The sequence below is a fragment of the Sciurus carolinensis genome, chromosome 11, assembly GCF_902686445.1.
Source record: "Sciurus carolinensis chromosome 11, mSciCar1.2, whole genome shotgun sequence".
Classification (NCBI taxonomy): domain Eukaryota; kingdom Metazoa; phylum Chordata; class Mammalia; order Rodentia; family Sciuridae; genus Sciurus; species Sciurus carolinensis.
This window is the reverse complement of record NC_062223.1, coordinates 70,983,126-70,999,608: the sequence shown is the minus strand read 5'-3', so window position 1 is coordinate 70,999,608 and position 16,483 is coordinate 70,983,126. Positions and strand designations below refer to the sequence as shown.

Here is a 16,483-nt window from a genome sequence, read left to right as displayed (position 1 = left end):
CAGGCAGTGCCAGGAGAAAGGGAAGGGGGAGTAGGTGATGACCCCACCCAACCCCCAGACTTAAAACTCTCCTCCAATTCCTCAGCCCCTATGAACACTGGGCAGGACCAGGTCCTCTCCAAAAGAATAATTGGACAACGACTCTAAATTCCCCATAAACCCAGACCCCATCCCCACTCTAACCTGCTCATGCAATGAAGCCCCCATCTCTTGCAGCCACTTCTGGGGGCCAGAAAATTCAATTTCCAGTCACGCTGGAATTTTTTGGAATGAAGAATGGATAGGGAATGAGGTTCACACAGAAGAGGCAAATTCTGCCCAAAAAGTTGAACCCACTTCAGTCTTGCAGGGGTACCCTTTAGCTTCGTTCCCGCTCTGCCCCCAGTGGCCTGGCCCCCTTTGGCCCCCTCTCGTGGGAACCTGACACTCTACACAGGCGGTTCCACCTGTGCTGAGAGCAAACAGGAGCGTCAGCGTGTCGGTTGCGGGTGGGCGCTGCCTGGAGACCGCGGAGACAGCCGCGGCCTCCTCTCTTGCCTGGGCCCAGGGCAGGGAATGGAACACTACCCAATCCGTGTTTATCCTAGGCATTTTTCACTTCCAACCACCGCCTCCCTCAACACCCTAGTAAGACTTTCTTTGAGCAGCCCTTTCCCCTGCCAGGACTTCCCTGTGGACAAACGACTTCCCTCCCCCACCCCTCCCGGTTTCTAAGGGTTCCTTGGAAGCCTTGGGTAAAAGCCTGGGTGTCGGGCCTCAGATAGAGGTGGGGTGTGTGGAAGCACTTGCAGAACCTACCCCAGCTCGCAGTAGGGAGCTGCAAGGAACCAAGGAACTACGGTAGTTTGACGGTCACTGCAGCCAATGCGGCACTGTACCTTCACCGCCGCGACAAGCAAGCCAAGGCACCTGCGCCCTAGCGAGTGACCCTGAACGCAAACCCCCTTCCCATCGCCATCTCCATGTCCTCTGACCCACCAGAGAAAGATGCCGGTCCCGGCAGAAGCTGCACTCTGCTTTCTGCTCCACTCCTCTCACCCGCCCTCTCCCCGCAATCTCCCTCCGAGCCGCCAATACTAGCGCGCGCCCGCAGACACACACACACACACACACACACACACACACATCACGAATTCCGCAGAATTCACGGGGGCGTTGCTAAAGGGAGGTGGGCAGGAAAGACATCTCTAAGAGAAGACGAGAGATCTAGGGAGGGGGCGAGCCTGGAGGACAGTCACGCCGGAGGACGCGTAACTCGCGAGCGAGGGAGGAAGGCTGAGAGTCACCTGGTGGGAGAGGCAGACCAGAGCCTGGGAGGCACCGGAGCCTGGGCGGGGCGAGCAGAGGAGCGGAGGGGCAGGGGCCAGGGTCGGGGGCGGAGACCAGGCGGGGCAGGGGGTGGGGTAGGCGGGAGTCTGAGCTAGAATCTCGGCATGAGCAGGTGGAGTCTTGCCGGGAGCCCGCCTGGCCGAGCTGAGTGAGGCAGCGGGTTCAGCAGGGGCCATGGAGCTGCTTAAGCTAAACCGGAGCGTGCTGGGACCCGGACCCGGGCCAGGGGCTTCCCTGTGCCGCCCAGGTGGTCCCCTCCTCAACAGCAGCAGTGCGGGCAACCTCAGCTGCGAGCCCCCTCGCATCCGCGGAGCCGGGACAAGAGGTGGGTGTCTCCCTAAGCCCCCACCTCAAGCTCCTTATCACTGCACCCTATAACACTAATAGAGCCTCCCCCGCGACTTCTACACTGCCGCGCCAAACCCCCGCAGCGGCCCCTTCATAGTACTAGCTCAGCTCCTAGAGAGCTCCCCATCACATAGCTCTTTAAAACACATCACAGCTTCACATCACCTGGTCAGAACCCTTCACATTCTGGCCCCTGGTCATACCAGAGCTCCTGGTCACCCCCAAACACAGCGCCACACAGCACACATAATTAAGGGACAAAACCTCCCCTTGCCAGCCCTTCTAGATCTTTTTTTTTTTTTTTTTTTTTTTTTTTTTTTTTTCCTTTTACATCCAGCTCACAAAACCACAATAGGAAAGGGAAGAAAAGAAGGCAAAAAGAAAGGAGCTAGTTGAGGGAGGGATCACCGTGGGAGGCCTGGATGGAAAGTTAGTTGTAATCTCCTGTGTATCCCATCCCAACACCAGCCTTCCCAAAAAAGATACTCAAATCTCTGTTAGGCTGGACACTGGGGGTGCTCCTTAGAGCTGCTTGTCACATTATTTTACTCTTCCTCAAACCCCTCTGCCTCCTAAGTTGGAGTTCTCAAGCCTCTGTGCTTGTCCTCCCCTTCTCTTCCCCCTCTCAGAATGTCTCCCAGCCCCTTCCAAGTCCTCTCTCCAGTCTGCCTCTCTATAAGTCTCACCCTCCTGGACCCACTGCTCCTTGTATCACCCCATCCCTTTTCTGTTACTATCACCTCTTCTCATCCACTCCTTTATAGACTGCTTCCAAACACCCAGTCCTCAAAGTGACTTTTACTCCTCCCATCAGCTAGCATCTCCTTTGTCTTGATAAACATCTTAAAATACATTTTCTTCCCTTCCTGTACCTTTTCTGTCCTGCACTGTTCTCTGAACACCTTCTATCCTAGTCCCTAGGCTAGGTGCTATAGACACAGGGATGAACTAGACCCAGTGCACACATTCATCCATCCATAGTTCAAGTGCAGAGGGAAAAACAAGTCAATGGAAAAATCACAGTCAGTATGGAAGTCCCACAGAAGGGTCTGGATTGTGGGGACCCAAAGGAGATGATGGGTTTGAGAAATTCACAGAGGATGTTCCCTAGGATCTGGGTCTTGAAGTTAGAGTTCAGTAAAAAGAAAATGAATGGAATCCTAGAAGAAGAAGCAATGATAAACAGAATAAAGTTATTCTAAAAGTAAGAAGGGAAAGATGGAATAAATTGTAATCCAAGTATTATGTATCTCACAAAATAATTCGTGACTTTTTTCCCCATTGGTTACACACTGTCACTTAGATTCTTTCATTCAGCAAATATTTATTGAACCAGAGATTGTGCTAAGCAGCAGGGATATGAGTTGAACAAAACTGGCATAATTCCTACTTCATGGAGCTCAGAATTTTGTGGTGAAGAGAGATAAGTAAACAAAGAACAGCAACACAAAGTGGAAAAGACAGGGGAATACAACGGGGACACACAAGAGGAGCACCTCTGGCCTAGCCTAACCATGGGGATTAAGGTTGGCTTCCTGAGGAGGTGCAGTATAAATTAAGATGAAAAAGATGAGGGCAAGCCAGCTAAGAAAGGGCAGAAGATGCAAAAAGCATCCCAAGTAGAGGGGTAGGATGTGTGAAAAGCCCAAAGTTAAAAGCCGTGGCACTTTTTTCAATGTCATATAGTTTCTGAGTGACTGGATCGTGTATTATTAAAAATAAATAATAAACACTCAGGCTGGGGACCAGGCTAGAGAAATTACAGAGAGCCTTATAGGCCTGGCTAAGCAGTGTGCATTTTTAACCTAAGGGCATTGGGAGCTACTTAAAGATTCAGCAATAGGGCCAGGATTAGTTGTATAGTATAGAGAATGGATTGAAGGATGAGGTAAAATGCAGGGAAATGCTTTAGAAAGCTATTATATTACACATGTCTGTGTGAAAGATGATGCTAGCTTAGACTGAGGTATTGGCATTGAGCATTGAGAATTGCAGATGGATTTGGGAACTACTTCTGGATATGGAATCAACAGAACTTGGTAATTGATTAGAAGTGGAGAAGGTAGAAGGGGTCAAGGGATGATATCCAGGTTTCTGGTTTGGACTGTTGAGTAGATGTTGGTACTATGTAATGAGAAGGATATCAAAGGAGCAGGTTTGGGAGAGGTAATTATAATCTCAGTTTAGAACTCACTGAGTTGAAATGCTGGTGGTACATCCAAGTGGGGTTACAAATCAGCTGTTGAATCCAGGGATCTGGAACTTACCTTAAAGGTCTAAGCTGGGAATACAGACTTGAAAAGTCATTGCCTAGAGGAGATAATGGAAGCCATGCAAATAGATAAAATTATACAAAGATTGTATAAAATGAGAAGAAAAGATGTCCTGAGACAGGACCCTGCAGAAGACCAATATTTAAAAGCTAGACAGCTGGACTAATCTTGCACACATGTAATCCCAGCTACTCAGGAGGCTGAAGCAGGAGAATGGTGTGTTTGAGGCCAACCCCAGCAAGTTAGTAAAACCCTTTCTCAAAGTAAAAATGGACTGGAGATGTATCTCAGTATTCAGGTGACCCTGGGTTCAATCCCTGGTATGGCATAAATACATACATACATAAACAAATAAATAAATGCTAGGCAGAAGAATGGAAGTTCATGAAGGAGATTCAGACAAAACTGTCAGAGAGGGGAGCTATGTCCTCCAGAAAGCAAGGAATAAGAGTTTTAAACTGGGTGTGATAAGTGAGGTCCAATGTAGCTGATATGCATCTGATAAGAACAAAACAGCTCGAAGAGCATCCTCCGGATTTAGTAACAAGAAATCCTTAGGAAGACGTGTAGGTATTAAGGTCTGACCACAGTAGGTTTAAGACTGGGTCCGTGGGAAAGGGGTTAGGAAAAGTGAACAAGGGTATTGGACAAAACTTCCAAGAATTTCAGGGAGGGGGGAGAAAGAAAAATTATAGGGTAATACCAGAAATAGCACAGGGTTAGGGAAGGATTATTCGTTTGTTTTGGTGTATGTGTGCATGTGTATATGTATAATAGTAGTAGTAGAAATAAGGGCATTTAAAACTAGTTATTTTTGAAGCAGGATATTTCTATGTTGCCCAGGCTCGTCTCAAATTTTGGGCTCAAGTGATCCTCCCACCTAGGCTCTTGCATTGCTAGGAGTACAGGTATATGTCACCTATAGTGGATTTAAGATTTTTTGATGGGAAAGGGTCAAGAAAGAAGAAGATTGAAGGTTCTGATAAGAAAGATGTTAGTCCACAGAGCAAGAGTCCCTGATAAATCAAGATGTGAAGTGATTCAGAGCACAGGTGCAATAATAGATCTCACTTAAATGGATGTTGTTGCTCACACACATTGAAATGTTACCCAGATAGTCAGATATTACACTCAGAGATTCATTCAGATATTACCCACACAGAGTCAAATGTTACCCAGGCTCACTAGAATGTTACCAATAGAAATTTACACATTTTTTTTTTTGAGGGCATGTATCAGGGATTGAAATCAGGGGTGCTTAACCACTGAATTGCATCTCTGGCCCTTTTTAAATTTTTACTTAGAGACAAGGTCTCCCTAAGTTGCCTAAGGCCTCACTAAGTAAGTTGCTGAGGTTGGCTTCGAACTTGAGATCCTCCTGCTTCAGCCTCCTGAGCCACTGGAAATATAGACATGTGCCACTGTGACTGGCACCCACTTTACTTAAGTATCAGTCATATCTGCTTAGATGCTACCCACAGATAGGCAGATGTTATCCACACTCAGTATTTCTCACAGTCACGTAGATGTTACCCATCCATCAAACTCTCCTTGCTTTTATTTTATTATTATCCACATACATATTTCCCATGCTTAAGTAACCCTTTTGCAGATATTACCCATAAAGTCACAGTTAGTATTCTTATATACTCAGATATCATAAGGAAAAAAACTAGATATTACCTGTGTTCACTCAGGAGCTCAATAATTTCACTCAAACAAAATTAACAGCTGGGCGTGATGGCACTTGCTTGTAATTCCAACTACTCAGGAGGCTGAGGCCTCAGTTTGAGGTTCCCTGGACAAGTTAGTGAGACTCTGTCTCAAAATACAATTTTTTAAGAAAGGCTGGGGATGTAACTCAGTGGTAGAGCTTTCCTAGCACATGCAAGCCCGGATGTAACTCAGTGGTAGAACTTTCCTAGCACATGCAAGCCCTGACCCATCCCTAGTATAAAAAAAAAAAAAAAAAAAGTTACTTGAGTTTAACTCAAATATATCCCACACAGATTTGGATATTACTTTTTCTCTCTCTCATGATCACTTGAATATTCTCCCCATTCACATACAGACTTCTGAATGTAACCTATGCTTCTTAAAGGTGTAACTTACAAAATACAATATTGTCTACAGAGACTTGGCTATTACCCTTGTTTGTTCAAATATCACAACACTTAATAAGATATTCCCTGAACTTAAATTAACCCATGCTCAATCTGATATTACCTTACAGGCATACAACAGTTACCCTTCCTCAAATATCACCCAGAGAAATAAGGTTTACTTTTACCCTCCCACATATTATCTCAAAGACTAAAGTCTTACTCACTGCTTACTCTATTACCTACACAACCTTGCATGTTTCTTCTGCTCCATGGTTAGTATCCACTGACACTTAGATGTCTCCCATATTTGTGCTGACACTGATATTACACTGATGTCCATGTGCATGGGTGACCAGTCCTTCCAGGATTGAGGCATCAGCAGCTTCAAAGTTTTGTGGAGTTCTTTCTTAGAAAGTCCTATTTTTAGTTTTATGTCACATTGTCTGGAATTTTGTGCTCAGATTTCTCTATACCAACATCTGGATGGAACAAATGCAAATCTTCCAGACTCCAGAAGAAGAACTGAAATGCCCCCATCTTCTGAGTCCATTGGTCTGGTTTCTGTTTTTCTCTCATCCCCAGGAAACTTATTCCTAAAGGTAAACTATGAAGGCACTATGGCTGTTCCCAAGAAGCTGCCATCTCCCATTCTTCTACCTGAGTTAGGTTTGGGGTCACTGTGGTCACCACACATACACACCTACCTTAATTCTCTACTTTGTGTGTGACTTTTGAAATGAATAGACTATTTTTAGTTTAGGGTTTAGGAAAAATTGAGTAGAAAATAGAAGTTCCCATATACTCTCCCTGCTACTCCCATATACAAGAGTGATAGAGTTTACACTATTAACATCTTACATAGAGTTTACATTATTACATCTTACATCTTACAACTCTAATGTAAGTTGTGTCACATTCATCACAACTGATCAGTCAATCCTGATACACACAATTAAATTCGTAGTTCACTTTTATTAGGGTTTACTTTTATGTTGTACAGTTCTACAGGTTTTAAGAAATGTGTAATGACATGTATCTACTGTTACAGTATCCCTCACTTTCCAAACCTCTGTCTCTAAGATTACTTTTGATTATAATTTTTCATGTCTATTAACTGTCAACAGCAAAGATCTAGAGATGTAGCAGTGATTTGAATTAAGATAACAGCTACAAATGCCCAGTAAAATAGCAAAGTGCTATACAATTTCCGGTCATTTTTACTGGGACTTTGGCCTCTAGCTCTCAGGAGTCCTTAGACAGATTAGGTTCATAAAGGTGAAGCCCCACTTTCATCTTTTTGGTCTACTATAATTAGCCAAGCTCAAGGACACATACATGGGGCACATCAGCTGAATTAAGAATGAGAAATGTGCTTTTCACATTTCAGAGTGCCCTACCAACTTGAGATGTAATAATTGCATCAAGAGTTAGTTGAAGAGAGTTCCAGAGGAGGAGGTGAAGAGATGATGGAACTGGAGAGATTAAGGAGGTAGGCAGGGTAGAGATGGAGAGTCAGTGGACTTGAAAGAGACAGAGAGTACAAGGGAGACCACCAGCTCTTTTATCTTTTCTGGGTCCAAGGACCTCTAAATGACAAAATCCCCTTTCCAAAAGTTCATTATTTCCTATTTCCTCCTATTTAAGCACACTTACACACACACACACACACACACACACACACACACACACAATTTGTTCATAATCCTTCCTTAGAGAAAGGAAAATTAATGTATCCAAAATCACAACCTGCCATTGACCTTCAAACACCCTCCATCATGTGTCTTCATGACAGGTAGAGAAGGGAAGGCATACCAGAGCACCTTGACAGAAGTGGGGGATGGATAAAGAGGAGGAAAGCAGGTGTGTTTTGTCTTAAGAGACAGATTTCATTAACAAGCATGTGTTGACTGCCTTCTACCTGCCAGGCATTATGCTGAGTGCTAGCAATATCCTAGAGAAAGAGCTGAACCTTGCCCCTGCCCTCAAGAAGCCCATAGTCTAGTGGGGAGACAGAGAAGTAAACATAGTAATAGAGTGAGAAATGCCATGACAGACTATAGAGAGAGGGAGAAAGAGGCATTAGGATTGGTATTAGGGAGAGGAAGGAGGCCGTATGATGAATGGTAGAGCAGTGAAGGAGCCATGGGAATACAAGCGTTTTAGGGATGCAGAGACTTAGCTTCTGTTCTGATTCAGCCCCTTTCAGCTATGTGGTCCTGAGCAACTAATGTGACTGCTGAGCTCAATTTGGAGCTTTCATATAAATAACACTTACATGACACCTACAACAACTTCTGAATATGTTGGTGATTGTCATAAGAAAATGATTCAGTTGGGGGCTAAAACAAGAGGCAGCCAGTTTGTGAAGCTGGAGAAGAGAGGGATACCCCTCTGGACCTGGGAAGGTCTGTCACCTTCCATCTCTCCCTTCAAGCTCCAATCTCCCTCATGCTGAGGCCATAGGTGTGGCTGAGGCCATAGGTATAGGTCTAGGACACCACCGGAGCTGGTGGTCTCCATCTACTTCAACTCAAATTCAATTTTGTATAGGTCTGCGTGACTGTAACATGGAGATCCAAAGATGAATCCACCTCCCAAAAGGCAATGACACAAATGAATAGTGCCATTCTCCTGCCTCTTCTAAGTCACCCAACAATGTAGGGTATCCCTCCTGTGAGCTCCCACAGCACTCTGTACATCCCACAACCCCACTCTTCATCATACTGCATGGCAATTATCTGTATATGTATTCGAGTTTCCCTCTCCACTGTGAACTTTCAGAGGTCAGAGAGTTTACATTATTCTTCCCTTTGTTCCCAGTATCTGGTACTAAAGGAATTCTCTGCAAATGCTTATTGAGTGAGAATGAATGTTTGGGAGATAACTGAAATATAAGGCAGAAAGTAGAAAGGACTCTAAGGAGCACGCATGGGTCAGTTGAGGGGAGATTAGTACCTGTCCAGAAAAGCCTTATGGAAGAGGTGGCAGTCAATCTGAGGCTTGGCAGACAGGGGATAAATAGGAATTAACCAGATACAGAAAATAAGTTTGTGATGGGGGTGGAAGAAGGGAATTGATGAAAGAGTATTCCAGACTGAGAAGCCAACTTAAGCAGGGAAGGAGTCACGAGTGCATATGATGCATTCAAGAAACTGAGTCATCCAGTTTAGCTTCAGTGGGTACAGTGCAAGGAGGAGGTGGGAGGAGAGAGGGCAGTTTGGAGCATCCTGATGACATCCTAAAGGGTGGCAGACAGTACAGAGTAGTGAAGGTTTTTTGTTTTGTTTTGTGTTTGGGGGGCTGTTTGTTTTAGAGAATTTGGACTTGACTTGATGTGGCTCAAAAGATAGTGGGCAGTCAACAACATCAAATAGTACAGGGAGATCAAATAGTATACACTAAGAAGGAACTTTTGGATTTGGCAGTTAAAATATTAGTGATCTTGGGAAGAAGTGATTGGTGACAGAGCCTTGTATTGCAATGGATTGAGTGACTGGAAAGACACAGTAAAATCCTTTCAAGAAGTTTGGCTGCAAAATGAAGGAAGCATTTAGAAACAACCTTGATAAGATATAGGTTTTCTTAAGAAAGAGTAGATAGAGTTGGGCCCATTTAACTAAGCTGCAAGGGGTTAGAATGGTAAAGGATTTAAGTTCAACACTTACTAAGCTGGAAACATGTTCTTGGGATGTAGGGATCTGACTGGGTGGTGAGGTTGGGGATAAGTTGGGTTGGGGGGTCTGGCTGAGTGGGTCCAGAAGACCTGGAGCTACCTCTCCTTTTTCTGCCCAGAATTGGAGCTGGCCATTAGAGTCACCCTTTATGCTGTGATCTTTCTGATGAGTGTTGGAGGGAATGTTCTCATCATTGTGGTCCTGGGACTGAGCCGCCGCCTGAGAACTGTCACCAATGCCTTCTTGCTCTCACTAGCAGTCAGCGACCTTCTGCTAGCTGTGGCTTGCATGCCCTTCACCCTCCTGCCCAATCTTATGGGCACATTCATTTTTGGCACAGTCATCTGCAAGGCAGTTTCATACCTCATGGGTGAGTGAGACAATTACCCTAACCCCTGATCCTCTCCTTGACAAAGATAAGGGTCTTCCCTAATTGAGGGAGGTGGGTGAGGAAATAACACTGGTGAGTGTGTGGTACTAATTTCCGAGGTGACTCCTCCTTTTTCCCTTGCTTAGGGGTGTCTGTGAGTGTGTCCACGCTGAGTCTTGTGGCCATCGCCCTGGAGCGGTACAGCGCCATCTGCCGACCACTGCAGGCACGGGTGTGGCAGACACGCTCCCATGCAGTTCGTGTGATCTTAGCCACGTGGCTGCTGTCTGGCCTGCTCATGGTACCCTACCCTGTGTACACTGCTGTGCAGCCAGTTGGACCTCGTGTGCTACAGTGTGTGCATCGCTGGCCCAGTGCACGGGTGCGCCAGACCTGGTGAGGGTGCCCACACGCCCTCATAGGACTCCTTTCTCCATCAGATGTTAACGACCATTCTCCACAGCAGTCGTCCAGTTGCTTCAAGAATCGTGCTAATTCCCATTCTGCCCCCACCACCCTGGAATTCTAATTTTGGGTCCCTCCCCAGTTATCTTGCCCTTCTGAATGGCATCCCCAAACACTACTCCTTCATCAGCTACCTGGCCACAACCTTAGAAATACCAACCTTGGCTCTTCCAACTGTGATTACAATTGAACAGAGACCCATGTAATTGGTCTGTGATCTGTTTCTAGGTCGGTACTGCTGCTCCTGCTCTTGTTCTTTGTCCCAGGTGTGGTTATGGCAGTGGCCTATGGGCTTATCTCCCGCGAGCTCTACTTAGGGCTTCGCTTTGATGGTGAGAGTGACAACGAGAGCCAAAACCGGGTCCGAAGTCAAGGAGGGCTGCCGGGTGGGGCTGGACCTGGTGAGCAAAATTCCAGAGGGGCGGGACTTTGGAAAGGGGTGGAGTCTAGAGTGGATGGGGCTGTAAGGTGGCTGGAATGTAAAGTTAAATGGAGGGCCAAGGCAAGTGGAGATTGGGTTGGAGGTTAGTAAGACTCTGCCTTACACTCTTGACAGTTCACCCTCTGTGCCCAGGTCCTGTCCACCAGAATGGGCGTTGCCAGCATGAACCTGGCCTGACTGGTGAGGACAGCGATGGCTGCTACGTGCAACTTCCACGTTCCCGTCCTGCATTAGAGCTGACCACTCTGACTGCGCCTACTGCTGGGTCAGGACCTGGCCCCCGGCCCACCCAGGCCAAGCTGCTGGCCAAGAAGCGTGTGGTGCGAATGTTGCTGGTGATTGTTGTGCTTTTTTTTCTGTGTTGGTTGCCAGTGTACAGCGCCAACACGTGGCGTGCCTTTGATGGCCCAGGTGCACACCGGGCACTCTCAGGGGCCCCCATCTCTTTCATCCACTTGCTAAGCTATGCTTCGGCCTGTGTCAACCCCCTCGTCTACTGCTTCATGCACCGTCGCTTTCGCCAGGCCTGCTTGGACACATGTGCCCGCTGCTGCCCGAGGCCTCCAAGAGCTCGCCCCAAGCCTCTTCCAGATGAAGACCCTCCTACCCCTTCCATTGCTTCCCTGTCCAGGCTGAGCTACACCACCATCAGCACCCTGGGGCCTGGCTGAGGGTTAGCAGGAGTGCAGGCTGAGGCAGGACAGACAAACCCTTAAAGCACAAGATCCCATCCATACGCACAATAAATACAAACCAAACTGACACCCAATGGCATGGACTAGCCCCAACACACAGGAGGTATCTCTCTTGACACAAAGGAAACAGGAGCCAAACTTATACAGAAAAAGGAGGCATAGTTCCATTGTAGGATGGAGCTTCACCCTAGAAACATGGTGATGACCTTGGACAGGCAGACACATCATCCCTAACAGGGAAATATCCCTGTGCAATGGAAACTTTGACAAGAGCTGACCTGCCCCTCACACACACACTGTGTGTGTGATGGCTCTGATTCTTTAGAGGCTATGGAACCTGGAGTGACTCTGTATGTTCTAGACTTCCCCCAGTTTGACCTCACAATACCTTTCCTCAACCAGCACTGAAAATATCAACAGGACAATTCTTACATCTCCCTGATCAACAGGCTATTTAACACTGAAAAGTACTTCATCTCTTTCCAGTTAAGGACTATGGCTCTGCCTCCTCCCCCGTCACCAGGCTTCTTTTATAAAAAATAATAATAATAATAATAATAATAATAATAAACAACTTGGCTTCCTCCTAGACTTCCTTTCTGGACTTTTTCAGAGGCAAGTGAGGAGGTGTGGAATTTTGTGAAGTCCTCCCTGTCACATCCCTTCCATAGCTTCACACTCCTTAGTACCACCCTATGTCCAAAAACCCTTGATCTGAGGCTAGATAGGACTGGGTATAATCTCTCTGGTTTATCCTCCTGGACCTACCTACACTCTGGTGTCACAGTAACTGGGTGTAGGTGTAGGAGGTGGGATATCTATGACATGTCATGATTCCATTGTAAAGGGATTATATTCATGGATGCTTATTAAAATTCTGATGAAAAGATAAAAGAGGAAGTTCTGCATAATAAGACTCCACTTATTCAAGGAACACCAGGGATCAGACCATGACAGGCGTATAGAAATTAAAGAGTGGGGCCTTTTCTATGGCATGCTTGCCATCCTCCAGCATCAGAACCTGGCCAACATCCACTTAATGAAATCTCCCTTACTGGCTACAATCAAGAGGCCTAAGAGCAGGGGCTGTGGCTGGGGTTGGGGATGGGGGTACTGTACCTGAATAGGAGTCTGAGAACCCAGACTCTAGTTTGACTGTAAGACTGATCTAGCTCCACACACACACAGGAACAGACAACTTCACCAAGGGATATACATGGATAATCAAGGGCATAGTGTTAGGAGAGGAGTCCCTTGACCCTTTACTAGTAAAAGGGTGTTATGGTTTTGGATATGTGGTATTGCCCCAAAAACTCATATGTGAGACAATGTGAGAACATTCAGAGGTAAAATTATTGGATTTTGAGAGTCGCAATTTAATCAGTGACTTCATCCGCTGATGGATTAACTGGGTGGTAACTGTAGGCAGGTAGAGGTCTGACTGGAGGAGGTAGGTCACTGGGAGCATGCCTTTGGGACTTATATTTTGTCCCTGGTGTGCTGAGATCACTTTCACTCTTCCTTGTTGAGCTGCTTTCCTCCACCACGCCCTTCTGCCATGATATTCTGTCTCATCTCAGTCCCAGAGCTATTGAGTCATCAGTCTATGGACTGAGACCACAAGCTGAAAATAAACTTTTCTTCCTCTACATTGTTCTTGTCAAATCTTTTGGTCAGCAGCAATGAAAAAGCTCACTAAAACAGGGGAAACAGACCTAGAGGAAAGAAAACTGCCCAAGACCATACAATAAATTAGAGCATGATAGGAATAACAATACTGACACTAAGCTGCAGATGGAGCAGAAGACACACCTATGAGGGGCAGATCCATGCTTTGTGGGAGCTAAAGTATACAAAATTTTAGTGCTCTTTTTAAAGAAAAAAACAAAAATAATGGATACCAAATTGCTATGACCCTTCCCAGGGCCTTGGAAGGGGCCTATGCAAGTGAGGAGCCCTGAAATTTAAACCTCATTAGCTTCACAGCCAATATGCCTCCCAAATCCACCCACTAACTACCCTGGAGAGGGGCTGGATGGAGAGGACAGTGAGAAAGGAGAGTGGGTCTTCTGTTTACCAGTGCTGGGATTGCTCCTATCCATCTTTCCACAGGGTTCTGGGCTGCAAGAGGCAGGAGGAAGGAAAAAAAGGAGGGAGAAGGCGTTGCAAGCTGTCAACCTAAGACAGCGCTGGTTAAAAATAGAATCCCAGCTGGTCTGAGAAGCTGAAGGGAGATTTTGAACTGTAATTTCTCAGGCCAACTTTTCCTCTGCAGCAGGAATAGTCTTGCCTCTAGGTTCCCCAGTACACCTGACTATCCCTTGTAAAGGGATATTTAGGGCTTCCCTGATGTTAGCCCCTTTCTCCAGCTGGGACCTGGACTTCTGGTGACCACCAGAGGCAGTGGGAGCTGTGTGGGGGAGAGCTGGGTCCAGCCCGTTTGAGGGTGGAATGTGGTTCAGACCTAGCCTAGAACGTAGCCCACAGGCACAGTCTGATAAAGTCAGCCTTTTGGTCTGTGGATAACACCTCCATCAGCCTACTCCATGCCATATGCAGTTACCACATGTGGAGTCTGGGGCTTCTCTCCCATCTATTTTCCATTTCTTGAGACCTGATAAAGTATGTCAGGTCCAGATTTCATATCACTCTCCCCGTGAACTCCTGCCTGGTCACTCTAGAAAAGCATATGTGCTTGTACAATACCTGCTGCTTTTTCTTTTCTATTGTAGTTATTATGCCTGATTTCCCTATTAGGCTGGGAACAGGATAATATAGTGGGAAGATGACTGAACCAGGCAATGGAGGGGGAGGTGGTGAAATCTAATGCTATAATACTATATAACAGACACTTTATAGACACTGATTCATTTCATTCTCAGAACACATCTACAGAACGTTTCTCAGGTGAGGAAAATGAAGCTGAGAAAGCTTAATAGGAGATCCTGCAGCCAGAATAGAGCCCAGAACTGAGCTTGGGTATCTGAATCCAAAACTTTTTCCATTACATTATGTTGCCTTCTTTCAATCCTGGAAGACCTGGATTCCAGCCCTACATTTTAAAAGTTGTGTGAATTAGTGCATGTTATCTCAGTGACTTCTAGTTGGAGCTATAAAATAAGAATAGTGACATTAACTTCACACTGCCATTTTGAAAATCAAAACAATGTTCACAATGTGTTTGTCACTGTACTAGGCATATAGCATAAGAAAAATTAGACTTTTAGATTGTTTCAAGACCCAGAAGAAACAAACAAACAAACAAACAAACAAAAAAACACAAGAAAACAAAGCCTTCAGCAAAGAGTTAGCACTATAGTTTGGGTCTTAAATTCCCCCAAAGGCCCATGTGTTTAAGTCTTAGTTCCCAGCTTGGTGATAGAGAACAGAGGTGGAAACTTTAAGTGGTGGGGCCTAGTAGGAGGACCTTGGATCCTTGGATCTTCAGGGCATTCAAAGGCATGTCATTGAAAGGGACATTGAGATAACTGGCCCTTTCTCTCTATTCACTTCAAAGTCATTATGAAGTAAGCAGCTTTGCAATGCCACACCCCTCCACCATGATGTGCTACCTCTCCACATCCCAAAAGCGATGGAGTCATTTGATCATGGACCTTTAAAATTCATGTGATCTTTAAAACTAAGAGCCAAAAATAAAACTTGCTCTTTATAAGTTGATTATCTCAGGTACTTTATTACAGTAACAGAAAGCTGAAAAACATAAACAGTCATGCATAACTGAAAAGACAGAACCCTGGGTTCAAGAGGAGGTTTGGAGTCTACTGTAAGGTGCTATTATTATATTATACAGTCAAGTCAGGCTTTGAACCCAGGTCTGCCTGACCCCAAAGTTCATGATCTTCTCACTCCATATACTGGTTCTGATTTCCCAGAGACATCATTCAGGGATGGAGAAGAAAGAGATTGGGAGCAATTTAGAATCACTCAGGACTCTTCCCCGGGCTCAAAGTAGAGAACAGATATTAAGTATATAGCTCTGTAGGCTCAGATCACCATCCTTATAGGAAAGTCCTCAAAGCCCTCATAGATCCTCCCCAAAACACAAAATGATAACAGTTCTAAAAATCTCACTCCCCTGATTTTCCAAGAAATCAGGTTTCATAGCTAAATATCAGAAACTCCAGGTAATATGGGGCCAAACCAGAAAAGAGCTGGTGTCATGGTGAACATGCATAGGGTGGACCTTAGGCCAGAAACTGGTTCTTCTCACAGACATATTCAGCCAGAGTCTTAGATGATCACACACTCTGGCCAGTCTGAATAATGGGGAGGGAGCAAGGGACAATTTGTAGACTGTTCCTTTCAGTTATCTCTAGGAGAGGGCAGGTAGAAGGAAAAAAAAAAAAGTTATAGGGGTAAGGAAGAAAATAAGTCTCATGTGGAGTCTTAACTTTGCTGTTGAGACACAATACCTTGAAGTGGGACCCTCAGCAAACTATATTCTTTATTACAGATTCTAAACATTGTCCTTTGGCTGCTCCCTGTCCTCTGACCTTCAGTCACTGCTTCCCAAACTCAAGAGGCACTTAGCCAGATTCTTGGTATATCACTAACAACATGCTCAAAGACTAGCATCTTCCTCTGGATAGGGCCCAGACTGCTGGGAATGGAATTCTAGTCTAGCCATGGAGTCACATATTAAGAGTAGGAAACAGTTAACCAATTAGACCCATTGAAATAACACTTAGTCTTAATCAAACAGTTTTAGGCGTCAGAACCCAAAGTAGGCATATAAGTAGTGATAGATAAGACCTAGAGGGC

At 45.5% G+C, this 16,483-nt stretch overlaps 1 protein-coding gene across 1 annotated transcript; it reads left to right on the top strand.

The window, feature by feature from the left end:
- Positions 1 to 1,449: 1,449 nt before the first annotated feature.
- On the top strand, positions 1,450 to 12,792 carry Cckbr (cholecystokinin B receptor). The gene is made up of 5 exons (XM_047518178.1): positions 1,450 to 1,654; positions 9,848 to 10,099; positions 10,246 to 10,495; positions 10,793 to 10,965; positions 11,139 to 12,792. The coding sequence occupies exons 1-5, from the start codon at positions 1,504 to 1,506 to the stop codon at positions 11,675 to 11,677; spliced, it is 1,365 nt and encodes a 454-aa protein (XP_047374134.1). The 5' UTR covers positions 1,450 to 1,503; the 3' UTR covers positions 11,678 to 12,792.
- The last annotated feature ends 3,691 nt before the right edge of the window (positions 12,793 to 16,483 follow it).

What these genes read in the sequence shown, in the direction of transcription:
- Cckbr (XM_047518178.1), top strand. Translation starts at nt 1,504, where the DNA reads ATGGAGCTGCTTAAGCTAAACCGGAGCGTGCTGGGACCCGGACCCGGG. An exon ending in CCGCGGAGCCGGGACAAGAG is followed by an intron (nt 1,655 to 9,847) that starts GTGGGTGTCTCC and finishes TTTTCTGCCCAG; the next exon opens with AATTGGAGCTGGCCATTAGA. An exon ending in GCACGGGTGCGCCAGACCTG is followed by an intron (nt 10,496 to 10,792) that starts GTGAGGGTGCCC and finishes ATCTGTTTCTAG; the next exon opens with GTCGGTACTGCTGCTCCTGC.